A 25,476-nucleotide genomic window follows, 5' to 3' on the forward strand; every position below is an offset into this window, starting at 1 on the left:
CGCGAAGTCCCAGATACAGGGAATGTAGCAGGGGCTCAGTAGCTCGTGATGCATATTTGATGAAGTACAGTAGAGTGGAGATGTGACATTTCAGACTACCATGGTACAGTCACCAATTGACATCGAAGCGGACTCTGCTTCGACAACCGTATTAGCTAACTGTGTTATTTGGGTTGTTAATTGGATTCATTCTAACGTTTCTTGATTTTAGTTCTGGATTATGTGTGTGCTTGTTTGACATTTTACTGCACTGTTAGGAGCTAGTCAAACAAGCATTGCACTGCACCTGCTATAACATCTGGTAAACTGTGGACACAACCAACTTTGATTTGGAGGGTGGGTGTCAAGGATAACTCCATTTCAATTCATCTATTTCAATCAAACATTCTTGCCTCTTTGTAATGTGTTTCACGTACCAAAATGTATTTTCTGCTAGTTGATTGAATTCAGACAAGCGATTCAGTCCCAAGGCAACGCTGATGTTGTTGGACTGAAAAATACATATTTACAAACATGTGCCAGATCAGTGTCTTTTTAATTAAACAAATATAATAAATACAAAATACAATAAATATTAAATAATAATGGAAGAACCACTATAAGACTAGATGGAGGCAAACTGTAAACTAGAGAAATGAATGAAAAATGAAAAAAACGATTTCAAAATGTAGGAGAAAAGTATATGAGGTGGATTGCAGTCGGAATGGAACCTATAAAATCAAACGGAAAAGATAAAGAGTATCTGATCTCTTGCCCTGAGCGGAAATATTCCGAAGACCAATAAACCTGTCATTTTGAGTAGACAGGCATTCTCATCTATCCATCTGTTATTTCAGAGCCTCAAATCTTTATAAAAAAAACTAATAAGAGTCCAGAAGTCACTGGTGGAATAAGTGAGTGCTTGAGGAGGAGGGAGCCCTGGTCCTGGAATGCCTTAGCTTGAATGTCTCTCGTTTGTCAGACTTCGAGTTCAGAGAAAAATACAAAGTGGGGCCATCCTTCCTGTTCCCGACTCATCACACGGCCATTTCAAAAGGCTGTGGTTTCCTATCTGCCATTATACAGTATATCCACACTTGATAATATAAAACGTTCTTGATACATGACTTTTTCTGTAACCTGTAACCACATCTCTCAGTGTCTCGTCATGGGGTACTTCGACGTTTTTACACGCCATTTCTGATTGGCTGGCTGGCGGGGTCCTCTTCAATCATGCCGTTGATCAGTCTAAAGCAGCGCAGTTCTGACATTAGTACAACCATGCTCAACCCAACTTGCTCCATTAAGTGTGACAGTGAAATGAGATGTTCAGTGCAGTCCTATTCTGGGGAATCTCAGGCTGGGGGGGGTCTCACACGGCAAACACTGTACTGCAAGCACTAAGTGAGCTGGTCTGGTCTTTAAGTCCAAGGATGCTGTAGGCGATTCTCTTCATGTGACCTGGTAACCTCACGCCAATGTTCCTGATGTCGCTGCGAGAGAAGGCAGATAGAGAGAGGAGCTGTTAAGGGAAAGTATACAATATGATTGCCAATGCGACTTCCGACCTGAACATGACACAGCAAAATATGGAAAGTCATATATTCCGTTGGAGCCGAGTACAATGATGCTTTTGAGGGTGGGGCAGTGAGGAATGGTATGGGGGTAATGAGATGGGCGGGGTGCGGGGGGCCGGGCGGGTGCAGCATTCAGTGAATGAGAGTGTCGCATTCCATTACTGATCGTGTGGCATACCGGACAACAAATGCTTAACAAAGATCTGAATACTTTTACTGTATGTTCAAATGTGGCAAGGTGCCAACTAAGCCCTGCAATGTGGTGAGGATGATGCATCTGTGCCATGTGGTCACTGAACATGTGTGTAGTACTTACTCATGCTTCATGGCCAGCACCTGCTCCATGGTTGTGATTCCAGCGCAGGCAAAGCTCTCAGTGTACTGGCTCATCTTGATGGACTCCAGCCATTCCGGCACAGACCTGAAGGGGGAGCCGTCACAGCCACTGGTGCTGGGGAGGCGGATGGACACACTGTGGGGTAAGAACAGGGAAATATATTGGTAAGTAAGTGTTACATTTACAGTATGTGATTTGAACAAGATAAACTGTCAAGTCCAGGAGAGATCAGCTTCATTCATTGGCATCTTACCGGGGATCAAAGTCAGCGATGGTTTTCAGAGACTCTGGGCTCCGGAGCAGTTTGTCCAGGATGTTAACGATGTCAGGGAACCGGGGTCGTTTGGAGCGATCCTGGAGCCAACACTGCAGCATTAGCTGGTAAACGGTGGATGGACAGTCCATGGGCGCAGGCAGCCGGAAGGCCTCGTTAATTGCCTTCATCACCTGAGGAGAGAAGGAAGCAGGGTTTAGACTGTGTTCTCCCAGAGCTTGTGTTTATTGCCCACTGTTGTCTTAGACCACGCCTAGGCCAACAGACTCTAAGAACATGTTTTGTGTTAATGTGTGGACACTTTTTTTTAAATAAAGGAGAGCCACACACTCTAGGAGCTCAGATGCAAAAAATGTTTAGGTCCAACGTTTCGACAGACAAGCTGTCTTCATCAGGGTATAATGTGAGGACACTAACAGTTTTATGTGAAGAGGGACTGTGGGAACTATTTTGGCTTGGTGGCCTTGAGTGGGTTGTTTTAAACACTATGCACCCAGAATAAATACCCAGAGGTGATGCATCAGAGGCCTTGTGTTTAACCAAACCTACAGCACCCTGTCATTTCCCTGAGACGTGACAGATTAAGCGTAGGACCTACCTCATGGTTACTCATGTCCCAGTAGGGTCGCTCTCCGAAGGCCATGACTTCCCACATGACGATGCCGAAGCTCCATACGTCGCTGGCCGAGGTGAACTTCCTGTAGGCGATGGCCTCAGGGGCGGTCCAGCGGATGGGGATCTTCCCTCCCTGAAGGAACAGCAACAAGAACACATCATAAGAATGAGACTGAAAGGAATGCTATTACTAACATAAAGGTTTCAGGAGGCTCACTGATGGCATTATTCATCCGTTGTTCCCAATAATATGTAAAGACATAACTAGGCTACAAATTGCAAAGCACATGGTAGATTGTGATACCCCCACTCTGTTCCCATACATTAGCATCAGTACTATGGAGGGTTGACTCACGCTGGTGGTGTAGGTGCCCTCGGGATCGTCTTCCAGCACGCGGGACAGGCCGAAGTCAGACACTTTGCACTCCAGGTTGCTGTTGACCAGAACGTTGCGGGCAGCCAGGTCTCGGTGCACGTAGCTCATGTCAGAGAGGTACTTCATGCCCGCCGCGATGCCACGCAGCATGCCCACCAGCTGGTACGAGGAAATCTCCCCATCGTGGTCCTTTAGATAGTTGTCAAGTGCCCCATTCTCCATGTATTCCGTCACAATCATGGCATGCTTGACTGCTTGAATAAATAAATAGAAAAGGGGCAAATTTTAGTTCTTCATGTCAAAGAATGAGGCACATGGATAGGAGATGGGATATATGGGACTCTGCTAGATAAGGACAATAACTCACAAATGACTATTCAGTGAATCAGTAGAGGATCAATCAGTAGTCAATCAGTGGCCATGTCCCAAATGATACCCTAGTCCCTTTAGTTCCCATAGGGGTCTAGTCAAAAGTAGTGCACTATATAGGGCATAGGGTGTCATTTGAGACACCACCAGTGTCTGAGAGCAGGGACTCACACTTGGTGACGACTCCCTCCAGGCGAATTATGTTCTGGTGGGAGAACTGGCCCATGATGCTGGCTTCACTTAGGAAGTCCTGCCTCTGCTTCTCTGTGTAGCCTGGCTTCAACGTCTTGATGGCCACCGCCACCTCTCCTCTCCCTGGAGCCTTCATCAGACCGCGGTACACCTCACCGAACTCACCTGAGAAACGGAAACACACACAGAGATGAACACTAATACAGCAATCTTCATCTTGAGGTTTAGGGGATCGGAGAGATCTGTTCAAAATGTTACTGTAAACTGTTTGGACATTTACCGGCTCCAATGACTTTTTGCTTCGTGACCAGACTGGGATTAATCTCGCTGGCAAACTTCAGGATAGCCGTGTTGGGGTCCTCGTACGTGTGTGGGTCAACGTAGGTCTTCAGGGGCTTCAGTTGATCTTGAGGAAGTGCGAAAGACAATTAGTGAAGGCGGTGGAGATGGGAGATAATCTCTTCAGGTAGGACACGTCTCTAATCTAATCTAGGTACATATTCACGGGTGCTGTGGTTCTTACCTGAACTGGAGAAGTAGGGGTCCTCTGATCGCTGTCGGTGACGGAAGTTCAGTCTCCTGTTAGGAAGCACAGTAACTATTAGGACTGGTCAGACAATAGGCAATGCTAAGACATTCATATCAAGGCATCCCTAACTAAATAGCCTAGAGACCCATCAACATGCTTCCTGTGGTGAATAGACAAGTTCAGCTAGAGCCACGACGTGGCTTTTCATTTCGTCAATCTCCTCTCAAGTTTGAACATTGTCGATCCATTTTATCACAGGCAGGCTGCCGGAGTGGAAAGGGCAAGTTCGTCTGCAGCCACAGACTCAGTCAGCTACGGTAAGTTCGTCTGCAGCCACAGACTCAGTCAGCTACGGTAAGTTCGTCTGCAGCCACAGACTCAGTCAGCTACGGTAAGTTCGTCTGCAGCCACAGACTCAGTCAGCTACGGTAAGTTCGTCTGCAGCCACAGACTCAGTCAGCTACGGTAAGTTCGTCTGCAGCCACAGACTCAGTCAGCTACGGTAAGTTCGTCTGCAGCCACAGACTCAGTCAGCTACGGTAAGTTCGTCTGCAGCCACAGACTCAGTCAGCTACGGTAAGTTCGTCTGCAGCCACAGACTCAGTCAGCTACGGTAAGTTCGTCTGCAGCCACAGACTCAGTCAGCTACGGTAAGTTCGTCTGCAGCCACAGACTCAGTCAGCTACGGTAAGTTCGTCTGCAGCCACAGACTCAGTCAGCTACGGTAAGTTCGTCTGCAGCCACAGACTCAGTCAGCTACGGTTACAGTTTTCAACAACATCTTACAGATGGCATGGCATTACATTCTCAATCAGCTCTGGCCCGTGAGCCACCCATAATCATATACTATCTTAGGACAGAGGGATATGATAGCAGTAGTGTGTTCTAACCGTTTGTGTAGAAGTAGAACGACTACAACAACCAGCAGCATGATTCCTCCTCCTACTACAGCTCCCATGACCACCGTGGAGTTGCTCTGGATCTGAGACTCCGCTGAAAACCCCCAGAGAACACAGTTAGACCACAACACACTCGAGTGGCAAAGAAATCTTATTTGGACGTTGGAGAAAAAGAACAGTCTCCAGTTTCTTGGACACTTACCCATGGGCAGGGTCTTGAACTCATGCTCCATGCTGTAACTCCCTGGTTTCCCCTCTGGGCTGAGAGCCTGGACTCTGAACATGTAGGCCGTGCCAGGGGAGAGGTCACTGATCTGCACCGAACTCTTCTCAAGAACCAGGACTGTGTATGTGGTGACATCACGCTCACTGTCGTCCTCCTGCACGGGACAGAGAGAGAGAGAGAGAGGAGGACTGAGAGGGGATTCACTATAGAGCTACACTAGTACTATTAGACGTGCTGTGTGTCAGTTTCATGTGGGACTGATATGGAGAGATAGAAGACACAGAGAGAGAGAGAGAGAGAGAGAGAGAGAGAGAGAGAGAGAGAGAGAGAGAGAGAGAGAGGAGGGACGTGTGCCTTTGTATGTCTTACCTTCCTGCGGTACATGAGTTCATAGCGGTGGTTGACGTGGGATGGTGCTCGGCGGGACAAAGCCCAGGACAGAGACAGACTGGTGGTGCTCCGCTCGTCCAGACGGATGGACGTCACCTTGGGGGGATCAGTGAAGTGCAGAGCGGTGGTGATGGTGCTGCTGGGTCTCTGGCTGCTGTACTGAGACACTCCGCTGCGGGCCTCTACAGTGAACGTGTAGTTGAGATGGGGCTCCAGCTCGCTGACTGTCACCACGGTGTCCTGGAGGTCCGTGGGGTCGGGCTGAAAGCGGACCTTGTCCCCACAGGGCACACACAGGGCCCCGGCGCAGCGCTCACACACCACGCTGTAGCAAATGTCCCGGCGGCCTCCTGTCACCAGCGGCGGGCTCCAGGACAGCTGCAGCCTGCCGTCCGCTGACAGAGTGGTGGAGGCCAGGTCACGAGGGGCGCTGGGCGGGGCTAAAGGAGGAGGAGGAGGCAAAGAGTAAACAGAGTTATTACGAGACATTCCGACATGCTAATACACCCGATGAACAATCCTCAGATTCCTCTATCACCACGACGATGATATAAAGACAATGTATTGTATGAGGGTATGAGGTAAACCATGGGTCGGCCACAGAATAACTGAAGGCAAAGCCGTAGAAGTGGCTAAAACCTTTGTTGGTGGTCCGCCCTGCTGTAGGCGACTATCTGGCCATGGTTCTTACCAGAGCAGGCTGACGTGAGAGGGTCTGATGGGGAGCGGTAGAATCCCTCCGTACATGGACACAGGGAGGCGCCGGCTGTAGATGGCTCAGTATTCTCCGGACAAACCTCACAGGATTCACTGAACAAGGACGCTTTAAAGGAGCCTGGCGTACACGCTGAAAGAGAAAGGAGGGTCACTATTAGTCCTAGTACAATATGTATAGACACAATGGGGCGAGAGTGATTCAGTTACAACACAACAACATGGTATCTCTGTCAGTGCCCTGGGGCTTGGAAGGAAACTCAGGCTGCGGTTCAACTGTAACCAGACCTTTGTATTTAAACAGAATGGAATAGGATTTTCCTGACGATTTGCTTCCACTTGTCCTTTCCATCCTCAAGTTCCATCCTCAAGTCACACTTGTCAACTGGATGCCAAGGAAACACTAAGCACAGCAGATAATCACTCTGTCCTTCCCGTCACTTTTGAACTATAAAATAAAATTGCATTTGTCACATGCGCCGAACACAACAGGCGTTCGACCTTACAGTGAAATGCTTACTTTTACAAGCCCTTAACCAACAAGGCTTTAAAAAAAAAAAAAATTTAAATAAGTGTTTTGTAAAAAGATAGATAAGTTTAAAAAAAATAATAATAAAAGTAACAAATAATTAAACAGCAGCAGTAAAATAACAAGCAAGGCTATATACAGGGGGCACCAGAACAGAGTCAATGTGCGGGGGGGAACTGGTTAGTCAAGGTAAATGAGGTAATATGTACATGTAGGTAGAATTAAAGTGACTAGGCATAGATTATAAACAGAGAGTAGCAGCAACGTAAAAGAAGGGTCTGGTTAGACCTTTGATTAGCACTGTGAGTGTAGACGTGGTTATTGTTTGAGGAGCCCTAGCAACATGGTTACTGCTGGCAATTTTTAATTGACCTGTAGAATATAGAGAAAAAATGTACCTTCCATTCCAGAACTTGTGGGGGTTAATGTGTGTGTGTGTGTGTGTGTGTGTGTATTGGACAGAAACCAGAATGCAAGAAATGCAATGCAATGTTTCGCTTCCTTCCTTCCTCTTTTCCTCTGATGGCAAATGACAACATGCCAGGATGGAGCAGTGGGAGAGGAAGTCTGGAGGAAGAACTGCTAGAGGGGAGATGTTGTTGAACGACTGTGTTGTTGGAGCCTAAACGTAAATGTTCTTTTTGTGGGATCGACTGTTTACTTTAAGAACGCGTAAGAATGGTTCTCTCTCCCTTTATTCTCATGTCTCCCCAGGGGATCAGTCTTTCATCTGGTCTCTATAGGGAAGAGGGTGACCTGTGATGGACAAGAGGGATCCGCCGGTGACTTAATCACTATGGCCGAAGGACCTTTGCGTTACAACCGGCCCCACAATAAAAGAATGGGGACGAGATTTTGAGTTTGAGTAGGGGGGTGGTTTGAGATGAATAGATGGATGTATGGGGGATGGGTTAAAGTCTAAAGTACCAACAGGAGTTCTCTCTGGGGAGTCACCCAGGGAGTGTGGGGGTGTATAGGGCCCCTCGCGCATAAGAAAAGGAGACCAGCCTATTTCATCTGAAAAAGGAGCAGCAGGACTCCTGTCACGTATCAACACACCCCCACCCCTATTCATCTATTGTGACTGGGTTTGGATTGAGTGGTGCCATAAATAAATTGTGTTGAATCATCAGAGCCCTTAAAACGGTGGCGTGCGCGTTGCGTATATCAGTGGCACGAGAGCAATCTTTCCAGAACGTTCAAGTCGCAGTGTGTTAAACTTCAGATATGTGAAAGATATGTGTTATTATGCATGTGTTAACGCGGTTGTTTGTTATTGGCGCATTGTGTTAAAAAAAAATATATATATATTCTTGCAAACTTAAGGACATTCAAATATCTGACTCAAATAATGCCTCACTAACAGTGGGGACCTTGGACTGAAATAACGCCTCACATTGTCCCGGTTGATCTCTTCATGTGCGGCTGTGCCCTTGATGAATGAGCGGTGGTGGCAGTGGCTTCTATTAATTGAATATGTGTTTTGCTCTTTGTGCCGGCCCATTGTTCTAACGAGTGGGAACGAGGATTAAAGAGCCCATGACGTGTGTTAACGACCGGATGAGTGGAGTGAAGCAGGGCATGTCATCCTTCTAAAAGCTGTCCTGTTGCTCCACACTAATCCTCTTGACTAAATTACACTCCACACCTAACTAAGCACTGGTGGTCCCACACATCTAACTAACCCAGCTCTCATGAGACCACCAACTATCCACCAACCACTAACTCCCCTCCCTCGTGACTTCACACAGAGTCATGGACAACCTGCTTATTTGAGTCAGCCCGGTCCAACATTCCCCTTTAATTCCTCGTTCCCAGCGGATCCTCTCCGGAGGGCCTTTGGTGAAATCCCAGAAATACATTGTCATGGACAGGAACGTGTTTCTGCTTGACTACACAGAGAATTAGGATATGACTCGGTGTTATAAATCAGTGTAATAATTAACTGAACAAGTTTGTCACGTCCACTTTATTTGGCAATTTTCTGGACTTTCTGGTCGTTTCGATGTTTTTGAAAGATTGGCCTAGGTCTCGATAGGTATTATGACAACTGAGTGTGTGTGTCCCCCCAAATCCCTAATACATTTTTTTGGACGTATTGGCTTCAGGCTTTGAGGCGTTATGACAACCGCTGTACAATAACCTTTCTCTTTTGTTTTTTACAAAGGTGACAAAAACGTGTTTCCTGTATCCTGATCACAAGGTTGTCCAGCAGGGTTTGGAATCTGACTTTTTCCTGGTATTAAAACATACCCCTTTCCTCTCCGGGACTCCCTGACAATTTCCGCTTCAGGTGGGGAATTCTGGACAGCGAACATTCCTGAGCTTGGCCTTCCCCCTTTCGCCTGGAACTATCAGCCCCTTTGAAGTACTCTTCCTCAGGCTTAGAGCTATGGTGGACTACTTTCTCAATGTTTAGATACATGGAAGTGTTTCTTCTCTGTCGTAAGGTAACAACATGTCAAACTATGAGCTAAATTGGTTACCTGGCCTATATAAATCTCAACTCTGGACCTCGAAGCCAGTTCCACTGCATTTTTTCATTGTTCCCCTCTAATCAGGGACTGATTTAGACCTGGGACACCAGGTGTGTGCAATGAATTATCAGGTACAGAAAACCAGCAGACTCCGGACCTCGTAAGGTAAGAGATGAATACCTCTGGTCTATAAACTACTGTAATAGGGAGTAAAAGAGATACAATCTAACTAGTTCTGTCACACAAGGTGACTAGAATCTCTGACTGTTGAACAAGGGAGCCTCTTGTCTGTCAGAAACCACAGACTGACTCAGTATACCCTTCCTGACTGAGATGGGCGTGACGGCACAGTCCCTGTAATCTGTGGTTCACCGCAGCCATGGCTACAGGCACACACAAATAGCTGTGTGGAGAAGACACATCACTCAGGTACTCTTCAGTCGGCACATCGAGCCACACTGCTCTCCTCAGTCAATCAGTACAGGAGGTGACGTGAGGGTGAAAGAATTCCTTTCAGAAATCCCCACAGTTCACTGAGCATACAATCATGTAATGTTCCTCCCTCGCTGTCTCTCCTTCCCCGTCTCCCTTCCCTCCCATGTTTCCTCCTGATAGCTTAACACACCACACCCTGGAATACCAAAGACATGGCAACTTCCATACAAACAATGTGAGCAAACATCCCATTTCAATTTCATTACCGTAGTGTGTTCTTTCTAGGAGTACTCAGTGTCCAACTCAAATAGAACATTTAAAAAATACAAATGTCTCTCATTCTACCAGTCTCCTCGCCTAAAAAAAACTCCAGATTGGACGGTTTATAAGCATTTGCACGTTCTTAAACAACAACATTCTTATTTAAACTTAACACTCTTAAGCCTCAAGCCTCTATAGTCAGATTTCTCTTGTCCAGTTTTCCTCGTCTATAAAACAGTATCCTCCTCACCCACCTCATTCCTAAGTATGAGAGACAAACACAGTGGAAAGAATGTTGGCCAACAGCAACAGGTACGATTACCAGGAGACCTCATAACCGCAGTCAAAACGTTCAAAAACTTCCTCTATGCTTATTCATCTCTGACATATTCTCCCAGACAGTCCCTCTCTCTGTTCCTCTCCCATAATATGTTTGGAAATAGTGCTACAATCCTAAAACTCTGTTATTGGTGTTATAGAGCAACTTAATCAAAACAAAACAAACAAAAACTTGTCCAAACACCTTCCCCTGTTTTCTCTAAATTCATTCCTCTGAATCCAGAAAAATGCACCGTTTTTATTTCTGAGGTGTTTGAAATCACTGAAGAAACTACAATTAACATTCCCATGCAGTCATTTCTCAAACCCAGTCAGGGTGGTGGTTAGGTCCTGTGCTTCTATAAATACAGCTACTGTTTAAAACTAACGCCCAATACAACAGAGCCCGTTTTAGGCCAACACTACAACAGGCAGAGAGAGGGTCGGGGTGTGTAGAGAGATGCAATATGTGAAGCCTGGCTGTAAGTCTTACCTTGGCAGGAGTCTCCAACAGCTTCGTAGCCTGCGCGACATTGGCACTGTCCCACGGGCACCACCCACTCTCCCTCAGCTGTGCAGTAGATGCGTGGGGTGGCCTGGCTCACTGCGTTCTCAACACATGTTCCCTCCACCTCCCTCAGGGCGTCCGCCACCGTCTCTGGGAAGGCGGCCAGGCTCTGCACGGTGGACGGGCACGTCTTGTAGTACACCCTGACAGAGAGCAGTGCCACGCACGCTCCCATGTCCTGGAAGGCCAGGTAGAAGCCCTTCCTGGATAGAGGGGCCACTGCCCGTGTCTCCACGTTGACCTTCAGCGCCCCGCGGCCTCGCGTTATTTCGTCCGGCGCGATGGTGGCCACTTTGCGGAACTGGCCCTTGCGGAAGATGGTGCCCACGTCGGCATCGGCCTCGGACATGTGCAGGTTGAAGGTCTCTTTGCAGGCGAGCGAGGCGCCGTCGAAGGTGTTGCAGTCCCGCATGACAAAGCGCAGCTCCACAGAGACGCGGGTGGTCCCTGGGCGCCGCTGGATGAAGGTGGTTCGGAGCCAGTTGTCCTGCTCCCCCGCGTCAATGTTACACACACTGTAGGTGTACAGGAGGGAGCCGTTCACCACTGTCTGAACTATCTCCCACTGAAACAGAGAGAGAACAGGGGTTGAGTTTAACACAATGTACAGGACAAGGGTCACTGTTGCAAAAGCAGCAAACAGAAGTGAGGGAACGAGAGAGAGGGTTTAAGAGAATGCGAAAAACGTCAAGGGGGTTCTGTTCTCGTCAAGGATCAGTTTGCTGTTGTATTCATGAAACAACTGTTTGCCTGCTGAGAAGCCTATAAAATGCTCAAGCTTAATTTCCTGCTACTTTTTTCCACATGCCAGGGAAGGATTTGATCTGGACTTGTGCCGTGCTAAACGACGTGTGTGGCTTCCACAAACAGATGTGAGTGGCTGTGTGAGACAGACATAACACTAAAACCAAAACTCTTGTGGAATACCAAGCATTAAGGCAGTTAAACTGTTTGTTTTTTTATAGGCTCATGGAAAAGACATGGCAGCGATATTGGCTACAATTAAGTCTGTTTTAAGAGAGAGAAAATAAGGAAATGCTTGCCTGGTAGCAGTATTTAAAGGCATCCATTAATTAAGCACAGAGCTTTAAAAGAATAGCCATCCTGAATTATTTTAACACCTCAGATGGCTGCCACAAAGGCATACTTCATTGGACCATGCACAGTGAGTGCTTTATTCCAAGTCTGTTTCGTGGACTTGGGAGAGCAGTAGGAGAAACTTAGTGTGTGCGAAGGAAGAGACGATAGATATAGATCAAAGACAAGGACAATGTGCATTCTTAACACTTCCACTCCAAAGTCAAATTGAAATGTGCTTCAAAAGTTTGAGGAGGTTTGGTGAGAATGGGTGAAACATCATAAAACAGGGGGAGGGAAAACCAATAGAATGCATTGGACGATCTGTAAACCTCATGGTCACAAAAGAAAAGCAGTCAGCACACTGCCACTGACCACGTCCTGTTGCTTTTTTTAGACAGTCAACCACACAACTATAGATAGAGGGATGCCTTTCTCCCACACAACCCATCTGCCTTCCTTTCTTATTCCCCTAGTCTTATGTTCCACAGTGACTGACGGGAGCCTCCCACATTCATATCACCGCTTTATATCAAATAAAAGAACATTTTTTTTGTGGAGTACTGTAGGAATTATAACTTGTTGGCTCTATGCAAGAAAAGTGACTTCTGTCCTGTGAATTCAGATGCAGCTCTTACCCTGGAATTTATATGACATTCATGGTTGTATTATTAAAGGGTTGCTTTAAAACCAGTAATGGCTGACTTTGCGAGCTGCCACTCATTCCATCTTTCCCAGAAAACTATTCTGAAGGAATGAGAGTGAAGAAAATAGCTCGCATTCTACTCCTCTGGAGAGCAGAACTTATGACCCTTTTAAAACATGCTACTTAAACATGTGGCTTGGAATCAACATTGTGTGACATCTATCCTATGTTAACCACCATTGGGTAGTAGTAGGGGAAATACACCTTACGATCAATGTCATTTTTTGAGTCCTAATCGACCATCTGGTTAGACTACGGAAATCCTTATAATTCCTCACTTCAAGATATAACTACTCACCCCTTCTTCATGTGGCCAGGGCAACCAGCCCAACTCTCCCCCAGAAGCTTTCATATCCAGCAGCACCTCTACAGAAAGACAAATAGAGAGCCCTATTAGAAAACATTCTTAATTCATATGAGGACATATGGTGTTCATAAGCAATTGAACATGTGTAGTTAGCAATGTAATTAGCAATGGACAAGTAATACTACTCTTCAACTGGTTTATCAAAGTTACTTTGATTCTCTGAGCCAACAATTATTACAGTAGAAATACCCAGAACTAGATTAACCGAATAGGCCCAATATCATGCCACCCACTGCATTGAAGAGGACATGCCCTGGCATGACAAACCTGATTAAATAAACCGTCAACTATTAATTACTATATGTTTGGATGAAGAAAGCTGAGAAAAGCGTGGGAAGGTAAAAAGCATGATAGAGGGAGTGAAAATAGTTGGGATCATCCCTAAGAACCAACGGAAGTCCGACACAGCCTACACTCCTATCCCCTCTTTCTTCAGTACAAGACCCTGTCCACTCCAATATTGAAACTAAAAGCTTCTTAGAAGTTTTAACCATGTGGAGTAATATTCCTTCCTTGAAACCTGATCAAATAGCAATATTACCTAGTTTTATAAATGAAGAATACTGAGAATGATACTGCATGTTTGAAGTAGCCAAGTTAGTTTACACAGTAAATTAGCCAGTGTTGATTTTTTAATGTTACATTTCTAGTGTTGATTCAATAGTTAAATTCACTCTGTAAGAGTGAAATTAACACTCAGTGGTCTAAAGATAACCCTGGTGTCGGTGTTAATAACCAGAGTTATTGTCTTACACTGTGGAGAGTAAAACAGTCCCATCAAAACCACACCCATCAGTGTCATTTCCCAGCATGCTCTACTGCGAGTAGATTTTTTAGGATTGTTTTTAATGTCTGTGTTTTTGCATGTACATTGATTGACTTATTAATGTTATGCAACACAAAGGCAAATATATCAGTTAGTTTGATTTATTGCACTCGTTACTGATATGGTTGTTCCAGTTTAAATGGTTTAGGTAGTCTCCTTTATCAATTCCCATTATCCTGACAGTCATTCTGAATGCAGGTGAATAAAAATTACAACTTTTGAATATCCTAATTATGTCTGGATTCCAACAGGAATTACACATCACTTTGCAAGCCAGCATAATGTGACTTGCAGGCTGATATGGCCTGTAAACCAGGAGTTTCCTAACACCACTGAGTTAGGATAAAACTAGGCCATTAAAGTAAGGTGTATGTATGATATACGTCATGTATATTGTCAGAGTTTAATTTTAATGATAGCATACACCTACGAAATAATTTGTTGGAAACCATAGGCCTTTTAAAAGAACAACCATGCCTGTGTCACTAACAAATACAGTCATGGGTGGTAACTCTACAAATGTGTCTTTACTCAATACTCCATTTCAATATATTGCACTCCAGAGTAGAGTGAAATACTAATTAGTTCACTCCAGTGTATTGTAAAATCCTTAATATTTAATTCCAGTGCATTGTGAATTTCATGCAGCCAGTTTTAATGTTCTACTCTGTATAGGGTTACAGAAACACTGTCTAAATGTAAACATTTTAACACTTTTGAAAGTGTGAACATCACTTTGTTGAAAGTGGATGCATATACACACTGCAAAAGTGTTCAAATCAACACTAACAGCGAGTTACTTTCACACTTCTGATTTGGCTGTGTACAATTTACTGGCTTTCTTTAACTCAACAAAGGCTAATTCTTAGACAATTTCTAGACAATTTACAACCATCTTCATCATTTCACCATGTTCAACAAACAGTACATTAAATATTTTTCAATAGCCTATGGAATTGTTAGAGGGCTCTTTCCCCACATTGACAAGTTATCATAGGAATAATAACGTACTGAAATTGAAATAAAATTATTGGGAGGAGAAAAGCTTAAAGTTAACATTGTATTAGCACTGTAATATACAAAACATATACAATAATATTACAAGAGTGCCATGTCACAGCCCAATCCCCCAACTCATCAAACCTCACAATCATGTGGGGCCACAAAGCAAAGCTCTTTACATACACATTTTAAGACGAAAAATGTTGCACTTACGTTCTTTCGATTGAAGAGTAATAAACACGTGGTTAATAAATACATACAAAAACAAAGAACAACAACGAATACGACGGAAATCCATTTCTTTAACTTTGACGGGAATTACTCTGTGTGCGGATCTCGTAATATCGCCGAACTTCTGTGAGCGCTACCGTCTACTGCCCTTGTTACAGCCGAACGTCCCATTGAGAAACAGGTGGCGTCATGAGCTCCGCCTTTGGGAATGTAGACCCAATCCATATATGGTATGCCGAAGGGTGGGGTCATCTCATTAGACTCTGAACTACCTGTGTAGAGCGGATGTGTATTCAGTGAAATGACTGTACCCCGAGCATTTCGCTTTTTTATTAAATGAATAATATTGTGCTGTCTATTTGTACATTTCCTTCAAGAATACACCGCACATGCATACACACACACACAGACTATTCTGCCTCAGAATAATGTTGATATAATATTCATTGTATCTTATATTCTTATCAATAGTAATAAATAGCATGACAACTTGTCTTCTCACCTACTATTTAGTGCAGTAAGAGAGAACATGAGAGTCCAGAAACCACTGGTTTTTACTTATGATATTCTTGGCATGTGTTATAATTCAGAAAAATGAGCAAGCTGGAGGACAGACTTACAAATAGCTGGAAGCATCTTCAACAATCCATCTTTCCCACGCTAGGAGAGGGAGGGGTCAAGTGTGTGTGTGTGTGTGGGGGGGGTACTGGTATGAATATATGACTACTAATGAGAGTCTTCATAAAGAACCTCAGAATTTGGGTATGAATATGGGGACACAAAAAAAGGCATGAATAATGGCATCACCTAGCAACTCTTATCTGAAAGAATTTCAGAGTCAAGTCCTCTTTGTGGCGTTGCGTGTACTTGGACAGGAGAGACCCTTGAGCTGAGAGCCAAAGACAGACGGCCATCCTCACAAAGACATGGACAAATCAACTGAAGAAAACAGATATGTTACCATACATAGACATCACACAACAGGCGGAATAAACATTGTTGGGGGGAAAATGTATTAACAAGTGAAATGCTAATTGGACGATAATGGTGCCTTTTGGACTGTGCTTGAAGGACACAGACTGTCAGTCATTACACCAGAATGCATATATAACATGATTCATCCCCGTTACGACGCACCATAAACACACATGGAGGTCCTGTTGAGGTCACGTGATAGAACATTTAGAATGAATAAGAGCCTATATATCATTACTAGGCAGGTTTCCATTGACCCGGGTTTATTAGACAAACGCAATTTCACAAAATGTTTCATTGCGATGTGTATTGGAAACGGCACATATAGGAGATATTTTCTAAAGATCTGCAACATTTCTATCTGTTTGACAGGGGTGGATTTTTCCTTTGTCAAATGTTCTTCATTGCGACAAATGATGATGGAACAGTGTTTTTCAAATAAATTATGACTGATAATTTGAAGGTGGGGGGCACATGATGTCATCACGTAACTATGAAGCTCCACTCCACATTTCATTCTAAATGCCTGCTTCTTGCTAAAACAAATTTTTAAACTTTAAAAATAATGTTTGTTTACTGACTTTCAAGAATGCCTGAATTGCTTCACCTTGCTTTTCTGGTTGCCTGGCAAGTTCCACCATCCAATTATTTCAGATCTATATTAGTGAAAGTTTCACCACGGCACAGACTGTGGCAATATGTTGGCACATGAGAATGATTAGAATATGGCAAATATTAGTCAATTATTGCATTTTATCAATGCTGGCTTTCGCGGGCTACCCGAGACAAGAAACAATTAGGTGGGAGGGCATATAGGCTGTCACCTATTTCTTAATGCCCAATTTGCCTAAATGGGTCATGGAAACTCTTCAACCACTTCAGTTTTATTCGACACCGTAGGTTTTTGCAAAATAGTTTTTAGGTGTCTGTGTGACATTATTTTACTGGCAGAAGATAGTTAAATAGAGACGCACCATCTATTTCTAAATGTTATCTGTTTCAAGTATGAAAATGCTGAGATACTGAGTGAGGTGGTTTGTGTTGTCAGTTTGTCAGTGGTGCTAGAGAGATGGTTAGAGATGCTAGAGAAAGGTTAACACCCTCTGGAAGTATGCAAATGCATTACAGTATGCATATGCCATTATAATACATTCTTCTTAATCCTCCTTAGGAGCATGCGTCCTGGTTGAGAGTGGATGGCTGGCCACAGAAGAGTGTTGAACCCCAACCTCTCCCTCCCCCGGCCGGTACCCATCCCACCCCCCTCTCCGCTGGTTCCATGCTTCTTTGGGATCTGCCAACACAAAAGTACTTCACACTGGGGGCTGGGCCCGCATTTCGAGGGTCAGCGAACAGCGGCAGCATCAACACCATGTCATTCAGCCTCTCCCACCCCCTTCTTTTCTTACACCTCTCATGCTATCAGCAAACAGAGAGGTGGAGCACTATTGTGAAGCCACTCTGGATTGTGTGTAATGCCCAAATGAATGTGCCTACTGTTTTTCACGGTTCTCACGGTTAGGGCGCCCAGACACATAGCTAGTCAATGATGAAGGTTTGCCAGTGTGATGAAACATTGCATTTAAGCCCCTGCCTCTGTAAGTGGTTTCTATTTAGAGTTTGTGCTGGTTGCTGGATTCTCTTTAGTCATTGTTTAAAGGCCTAGTGCAGTCGAAATCCTGTTTTCCTATGTTTTCTATCATATTGTACAACAGCTGATGAAACTAAAAATGTAAAAGTTTCTATTTTTATCAGTGTTTTTAACCAGGATTTGAGTTTTAGTGAGGTCCGGATGCAGTAAATGAGCTTCAATTTCCCCTCAAAATATATATATATTATTTAATGCTATTTGGAGAATAGCAAAAATGACCCAGCAATTATCACCTTGGCTGCTGTATGTGAATTTACCTCAATAGATCCACAAACACAAATCACAGTCCTTAATTTATGTGTTTCTAAAATCCCCTATGGAAAACATGAATGGTGGAAAAACGATTGGAACCATTTCCCTGTTTGAACACTAGGTTTTATGGGTATTATGACACCTCCACTGTTTGGCTCTATTGCAGCCTGTTTCAGCCTCACCACTGAGCGCCACATCAATGTCTGTCTCAGTAGCCTACTCTCTGTAAAGCAACGTTATTATTTGTTGCTCCTACTGCGTTAGGCTCCGTTTTGCTTCTTACTTCATCCGTCTAGCTGGCTAAGTAATACTAGCCAAAGCCCTTCAACGTTATTGCAATATAATTCTCTGCCGGCAGCTAGCCACCTGACTGACATATATATAAGCGACTATTTACCAGATGTGCATTCATTCTCCAAGAGTTTTTGTTCGTTTGGGGGATGTCTGTAGACGGTTTAAAATGGCCTTTAGTCCGGCATCTCGCAAACACACCGTCAGCAGCGTCTAGTTGTCTACTTGAGTCGACTGCGAGCTGGGTTAGTTCGTTTCACGTCTCGGGGCAGCGTTAGCCGTTTGAGAGTGGTGAATATGTTGCTAAAAAGGCAAATCCGTGAGGCCATCATAACAAACAAACCACTGTTCATGAATCCATTCATTTGTAAAGAGTCAGGCGTGATTATAACTCAGTCAGATTACGAATATAGAGCGTTCTTCTGCTGTGGTCAGCGCTGGGAGCAATATTTAGATGATAACGCGGAATTGATTTTCTTTATTGCGTACAAAATATATATGTATTTTTTGTTGTTCGTGGTATTATCCTTTTTAAAAATTATTATTACTGAGGTCCGGACCTCGGTGTCTTCATCCGTAGTTACGGCCATGTTCCTGGTAGTAGCTGGTTGAAAATACAATCTACACCTTCTAATCAGCAAATTTGCATGGAAGGGAGTTTTGTCTTTCTACTGTGACTTTACATGTGGTAAATTGGTTAATAGACCAATAACAAAGAGAGTTACAAACCTCTCTGCCAATAACAGCTAGTTTTAAAAATTTCCCTCCCCACTCAGACCATTTGCTAAAAATACATTTTTGCCTATTTAAATGGAAATCTATTCCAGTAAGGTAATTAATTGTTACCCAAAAAAGGATGTGATATTGATATAAAAACAACAGCTGCATTGGGTCTTTTAACCACTTAAGGAATCCTTAAGACAGATTGCGTGTGTGGGTAAACTGAAGGACACAATATTTTCTGACCAAACTACACACAAAGTGTATAAAGCACTAGATACCAGAAACCCCTTATCACAAGTCACTTGCTCCGGTCAAACAAATAGGGGTTAGGTCCATGGATAAGTACCTCCAGATTTCCATCTGGAGTATAGAGGGGTGTCGCTTACCTGTCAATAAGAGCCCAATGTATTCTCTAAGAATGAGAGGAGCTTTTTTTGTCTTACAATGTCCTCTTAAGTTTCTCACCACCCCTCAAAACACTACCTCTCACAACTGGAATTTCGGTGGGAGTCTGTGTGTTTTACATGGGACTTTTTTGGGGGAGTGTAGCGTTCAGAAACAAAAGAACCCGTTCAGACATGTTTTCACTCCATGGATGCAAGAAATGTGAGTATGCAGTTGAAACACACAAACCATTACTCCGACAAGGAAAACGTTTGACTATGACTTCACGCTTTGAACAGTCTTCATCACTGCCAGCATCTGCTGTCTACCTATCAGGGCTGATTGGTGGTTAGCAGAATGAAATACTTCTGGAATGAGTGATGGAACTGTAAAGACAAGACAACCCATTCATGGTGGGTACCAAGTTTAAGAGTCAATCCCGGTAACATTTTGAAATCCCCTCCTCGGTCAAATGTAGTTGTACAAAATACATTTGCAATGATCAAATTAAGTTTTACATGACAGTAAATACAAACGAAAGAGCTTTAAAGTAATTCAAGGGGAAAGTGTTTTATTTGAGAACTATATTTAAAACTACTGTTTTACCTTTTCAAAGAAAGGTTCTAACACATTTATGAGACATGTATTTCAAATGTTGCACTTGTCCTTTGTATCAGTACCTTCCAACAACCACCTCCATGTTATCAGTACCTTCTAACAGCCACCTCCATGATAGGTTTAGGGGTTCCTGAGTGGCACAGCGGTCTAAGGTACTGCATCTAAATGCTAGAGGCATCACTACAGACCCTGGTTCAATTCCAGGCTGTATCACAACTGGTCAAGAAAAGGAGACCCATAGGGCTGCGCACAATTGGCCCAGCGTCATCAGGGGGAGGCCGTCATTGTAAATAAGAGTTTGTTCTTAACTGACTTGCCTAGTTAAATAAAGATAAAATCAAGATAAGTAGCAGTTTGTGTATTTACAGTGGGGCAAAAAAGTATTTAGTCAGCCACCAATTGTGCAAGTTCTCCCACTGAAAAAGATGAGAGAGGCCTGTAATTTTCATCATAGGTACACTTCAACTATGACAGACAAAATGAGAAGAAAAAAAATCCAGAAAATCACATTGTAGGTTTTTTAATGAATTTATATGCAAATTATGGTGGAAAATAAGTATTTGGTCAATAACAAAAGTTTATCTCAATACTTTGCTATATATCCTTTGTTGGCAATGACAGAGGTCAAACGTTTTCTGTAAGTCTTCACAAGGTTTTCACACACTGTTGCTGGTATTTTGGCCCATTCCTCCATGCAGATCTCCTCTAGAGCAGTGATGTTTTAGGGTTGTTGCTGGGCAACACGGACTTTCAACTCCCTCCAAAGATTTTCTATGGGGTTGAGATCTGGAGACTGGCTAGGCCACTCCAGGACCTTGAAATGCTTCTTACGAAGCCACTCCTTCATTGCCCGGGTGGTGTGTTTGGGATCATTGTCATGCTGAAAGACCCAGCCACGTTTCATGCCCTTGGTGATTGAAGGAGGTTTTCACTCAAAATCTCACGATACATGGCCCCATTCATTCTTTTCTTTACATGTCCTCTTAAGTTTCTCACCACCCCTCAAAACACTACCTCTCACAACTGGAATTTCGGTGGGAAATCAGTCGTCCTGGTCCCTTTGCAGAAAAACAGCCCCAAAGCATGATGTTTCCACCCCCATGCTTCACAGTAGGTATGGTGTTCTTTGGATGCAACTCAGCATTCTTTGTCCTCCAAACACGACGAGTTGAGTTTTTACCAAAAAGTTATATTTTGGTTTGATCTGACCATATGACATTCTCCCAATCTTCTTCTGGATCATCCAAATTCTCTCTAGCAAACTTCAGACGGGCCTGGACATGTACTGGCTTAAGCAGGGGGACACGTCTGGCACTGCAGGATTTGAGTCCCTGGCGGCGTAGTGTGTTACTGATGGTAGTCTTTGTTACTTTGGTCCCAGCTCTCTGCAGGTCATTCACTAGGTCCCCCCAAGTGGTTATGGGATTTTTGCTCACCGTTCTTGTGATCATTTTGACCCCACAGGGTGAGATCTTGCGTGGAGCCCCAGATCGAGGGAGATTATCAGTGGTCTTGTATATCTTCCATTTCCTAATAATTGCTCCCACAGTTGATTTCTTCAAACCAAGCTGCTTACCTATTGCAGATTCAGTCTTCCCAGCCTGGTGCAGGTCTACAATTTTGTTTCTGGTGTCCTTTGACAGCTCTTTGGTCTTGGCCATAGTGGAGTTTGGAGTGTGACTGTTTGAGGTTGTGGACAGGTGTCTTTTATACTGATAACAAGTTCAAACAGGTGCCATTAATACAGGTAAAGAGTGGAGGACAGAGGAGCCTCTTAAAGAAGAAGTTACAGGTCTGTGAGAGACAGAAATCTTGCTTGTTTGTAGGTGACCAAATACTTATTTTCCACCATAATTAGCAAATAAATTCATTAAAAATCCTACAATGTGATTTTCTGGATTTTTTTCCCTAATTTTGTCTGTCATAGTTTAAGTGTACCTATGATGAAAATTACAGGCCTCTCTCATATTTTTAAGTGGTAGAACTTGCACAATTGGTGGCTGACTAAATACTTTTTTGCCCCACTGTAGCTTTAGCCCCAGCCTCCAGATCTGTTTAATCCTCGTCTGGTATTTGGATGTAGAAGGGGAGCCAGACCACAAATGAAAGTGAAATGTTATTAGGTAAAGAGACGTAGTAAATGTGATATGCGTTGGCCGAGGGGGCCTAATAAAGATGAGAGCACACGTTCATATGCATGTGTTTGTGTGCTCAGCTTGACGATGTCTGCCCTGAAGTCTGAACAAAGGGAAGGAAGGAAGCTAGGGGCTGGGTAGAAGGCCTGGGAGGAGGAGGTGATAGCACACAGTGGCCCTACAGCATGTGTCTTGCAGAGCTTGCTCAGCCTCTCAAGTCCTGGGTTATGGCAGCGACAGCTGGGCTAGCAGGCTCTGCATGGGCCCACTCACTCACTCACACTCACTCACTCACTCACTCACTCACTCACACACACACACACACACACACACACACACACACACACACAGGAAGCTCTGTCCTGTTTACTGTTTACATTTCACAGTGTGAGGCCTACTTGGGAGGGCTCTGGGGAATGGCCACTGGACCTACAGCTGTTTGTGTGTGTGTGTTGATAGGGTTTAATTTAGGCTTATCTGTCAAGTAGCCTTTGTGTGGTTGAAAGTCAATGTGAAGCTTTCAGGGATACAATTGCATTACGTAGTCTGGTAGTTGCAAAGTAGTGCAAGGAGGTTGATATTAGATTACTAAGTCAAAAACTGTCATGTGGTAACAACTGTGCAAGTATTGAAAAACGTAACAACCAAGGCCCATAAGGAAACACACACTGTGGTCTGAACAGACAGTTGGCTGTTTAGCCAAAAGGACACCTGCTCTTGGTTCCATAGGCACTGAATGATGGCATGAGGCAGCTGATCAGCTGATGCAGTACTTACCTGAAGGGGTTGTTCTAGCCACAAATGTTTCAGGATATGAAACCAAAAATGTAATTTATTTGAATATCTTATAAGTCATAATCTAGGTTCAGAAAAGGTGCAAGAAATGTTTAGTTTATTGTTGTATCCTTCTTGTTCTGGTGCATGATAGCCAAGACTAATTCCTAAAGAATATTGAATTCACTGTATGGCCATTTTGAGTAGGTTTTTTAGTATGCAAGAAGACATAGATCATGATACAATGTAGACCAGGCAACTTTACTTTATTTTGTAATCTTGTTATTTTATCTGTATTGTAGGCTATATCTATTATTCTATAACAAAAGAAAAAGGCAGAGGATAACCTCATAGAACCATCCGGAAGTCTCACGAGCTTACATTCTGTTTCACTACACAGATTCTAATCAGTCTCGTAATTACGAGCTCCAAAATTGCTCATGTGGATATCCAAAATAACTGTAGTATACCAGCAGAGGGCAGTCATGTGTAGGAGTTGGAGGAATGGGCGGTCAGAAGACAAGGGCTATAGGTGTCAACTCAACTGGGATTTACAGGAATCAGAGGCGTCATGCCCATAGGGGGCACAGGTGCTCCCTCAGATTTAAAAATAATCATATTCTGTAATACTACTAGCCACATGCAATTGTATGACGTTGTCTTTAGCTAGCCCAGATAGGTTTCTATGCTTCCGGTTCTGAAGTTTTGTTTTTCCGTCTTTTACTTTCGGTTTTGTACACAAGCTTTAAACAGCTGAAAATTCAATATTTTTGGTTATGGAAAATATATTTCACAGCAGTTCTCCACACCAGGGTTTCCAAAACTCGGTCCTGGGGTCCTCACCTGGGTTGCACATTTTGGTTTTTGCCCAAGCACTACAGAGCTGATTCAAATAATCAAAGTTTGACGATGAGTTGGTTATTTGAATCAGCTGTGTAGTGCTAGGGCAAAAACCAAAATGTGCACCATGGGGGGGCCCAGGACAAAGTTTGGGAAACTCTGCTCTATACAGTGAATGCTTGTTTTGTTACATAAACTGAAATGAGGCAATTCGAAATTTAGCAACCAGGAAATGGTGGTTCGATTTCTATATTGTGCATCTTTAAGTATATTTTAGCAATTACATTTACATCTATTACATTTTTCCACCACTGAAAAAAAGAAGGTTAAAGGCCCAGTGCAGTAAAAAAAACATGATTTCATGTGTTTTATATACACAGACTGTCTGGATTAAATTCCTATGATCCCTTATTGATGTCACCTGTTAAATCCAATTAAATCCGTGTCGATGAAGGGGAGGAGTTTTAAGCCCTGAGACAATTGATACATGGATTGTGTGTGTGCCATTCAGAGGGTGAATGGTCAAGGTAAAATATTTAAGTTACTTTGAACGGGGTATGGTAGTAGGTGCTAGGTGCACCGGTTTGTGTCAGAACTACAATACTGCTAGGTTTTTCCCGCTCAACATTTTCCCGTGTGTATCAAAAATGGTCCACCACCCAAACGACATCCAGACAACTTGACATAACTGTGGGAAGCATTGGAGTCAACATAGGCGAGCATCCCTGTGGAACACACTTGACACCTTGCAGAGTCCACGCCCTAACGAATTGAGGCTGTTCTGAGGCCAAAAGGGGGTGCAACTCAATATTAGGAAGGTGTTCCTAATGTTTTGTTATTTGTTACCTAGGGATATAAACGTAAATAAGAATGTTCTTAAACGACTTGCATAGTTAAGTAAAAAAAGAAGCACAAGCATTTCACTACACCCGCAATAACATCAGCTAATCATGTGTATTTTAAACAGTGAGGGAGGAGCGCCCTGCTTAAATAGAACTTTAATCTGCGCCACCATGTCATATTGTCAACAAGGCAGCATGGTACATAGTTCAGAAACATACAACATGTATTTTCCATAAATACGCTTTACAATTTTCAAACTAGTTTAAGGCAGATAAAGTATATATGCGTTTTTATCAAGAGCAAACCCTTTGCATGTGTTGTAATCATCACTCCACGTGCTTGACATATTTCACCTTGTTTTGAGACAACTTTGCCATGTCACCTGGCTCACCTCCTCATTGGGACTTAAAAATCGGGGCGCAGCTGCTTGTTTAGATAACTTTTTGTTTCTTCATAAAATCTGCAATCAAAATAAACCTATCCCAGCGACCATATTATTTTTGCAAGTCCAAATTATTTCTGGATTCAGGCATTTAAAATGTATTGTTATGCTCAGACCTCTTGATGTAAGGACTAAGGCAGGGGTGTCAAACACAATTCCTGGAGAAAGGAGTGTGTTGGTTTATTCGTTTGGAACTCCTCTCATCTGGTTTTATAGGTTTTAATTAAACACAAATTAAAAGGAAAGTGTCTCTCCGGGAATTGAGTTTGACACC

General features: G+C 43.5%; 1 protein-coding gene across 3 annotated transcripts; it reads right to left on the reverse strand.

The window, feature by feature from the left end:
* Window positions 1-516: 516 nt before the first annotated feature.
* LOC112254241 (ephrin type-A receptor 2-like) lies at window positions 517-19,632 on the reverse strand. Of its 3 annotated transcripts, none has more exons than XM_042324229.1 (15): window positions 19,553-19,632; window positions 13,147-13,214; window positions 10,991-11,630; window positions 6,455-6,610; window positions 5,743-6,203; window positions 5,350-5,527; window positions 5,139-5,241; window positions 4,243-4,298; window positions 4,000-4,125; window positions 3,699-3,884; window positions 3,138-3,412; window positions 2,766-2,915; window positions 2,147-2,340; window positions 1,873-2,028; window positions 517-1,472 (listed from the first exon to the last, which is right to left on the reverse strand). In XM_042324229.1, exons 2-15 carry the CDS (start codon window positions 13,198-13,200, stop codon window positions 1,352-1,354), a joined length of 2,856 nt encoding a protein of 951 aa, XP_042180163.1. In that variant the 5' UTR covers window positions 13,201-13,214; window positions 19,553-19,632; the 3' UTR covers window positions 517-1,351. The 3 variants fall into 3 exon arrangements, with proteins under 3 accessions (XP_042180163.1, XP_042180162.1, XP_042180161.1); XM_042324228.1 differs by lacking the exon at window positions 19,553-19,632 and adding an exon at window positions 15,257-15,436 and having other exon boundaries at window positions 3,138-3,409; XM_042324227.1 differs by lacking the exon at window positions 19,553-19,632 and adding an exon at window positions 15,257-15,436.
* Window positions 19,633-25,476: the final 5,844 nt, after the last annotated feature.

Source organism: Oncorhynchus tshawytscha, linkage group LG07, assembly GCF_018296145.1.
Source record: "Oncorhynchus tshawytscha isolate Ot180627B linkage group LG07, Otsh_v2.0, whole genome shotgun sequence".
NCBI lineage: Eukaryota > Metazoa > Chordata > Actinopteri > Salmoniformes > Salmonidae > Oncorhynchus > Oncorhynchus tshawytscha.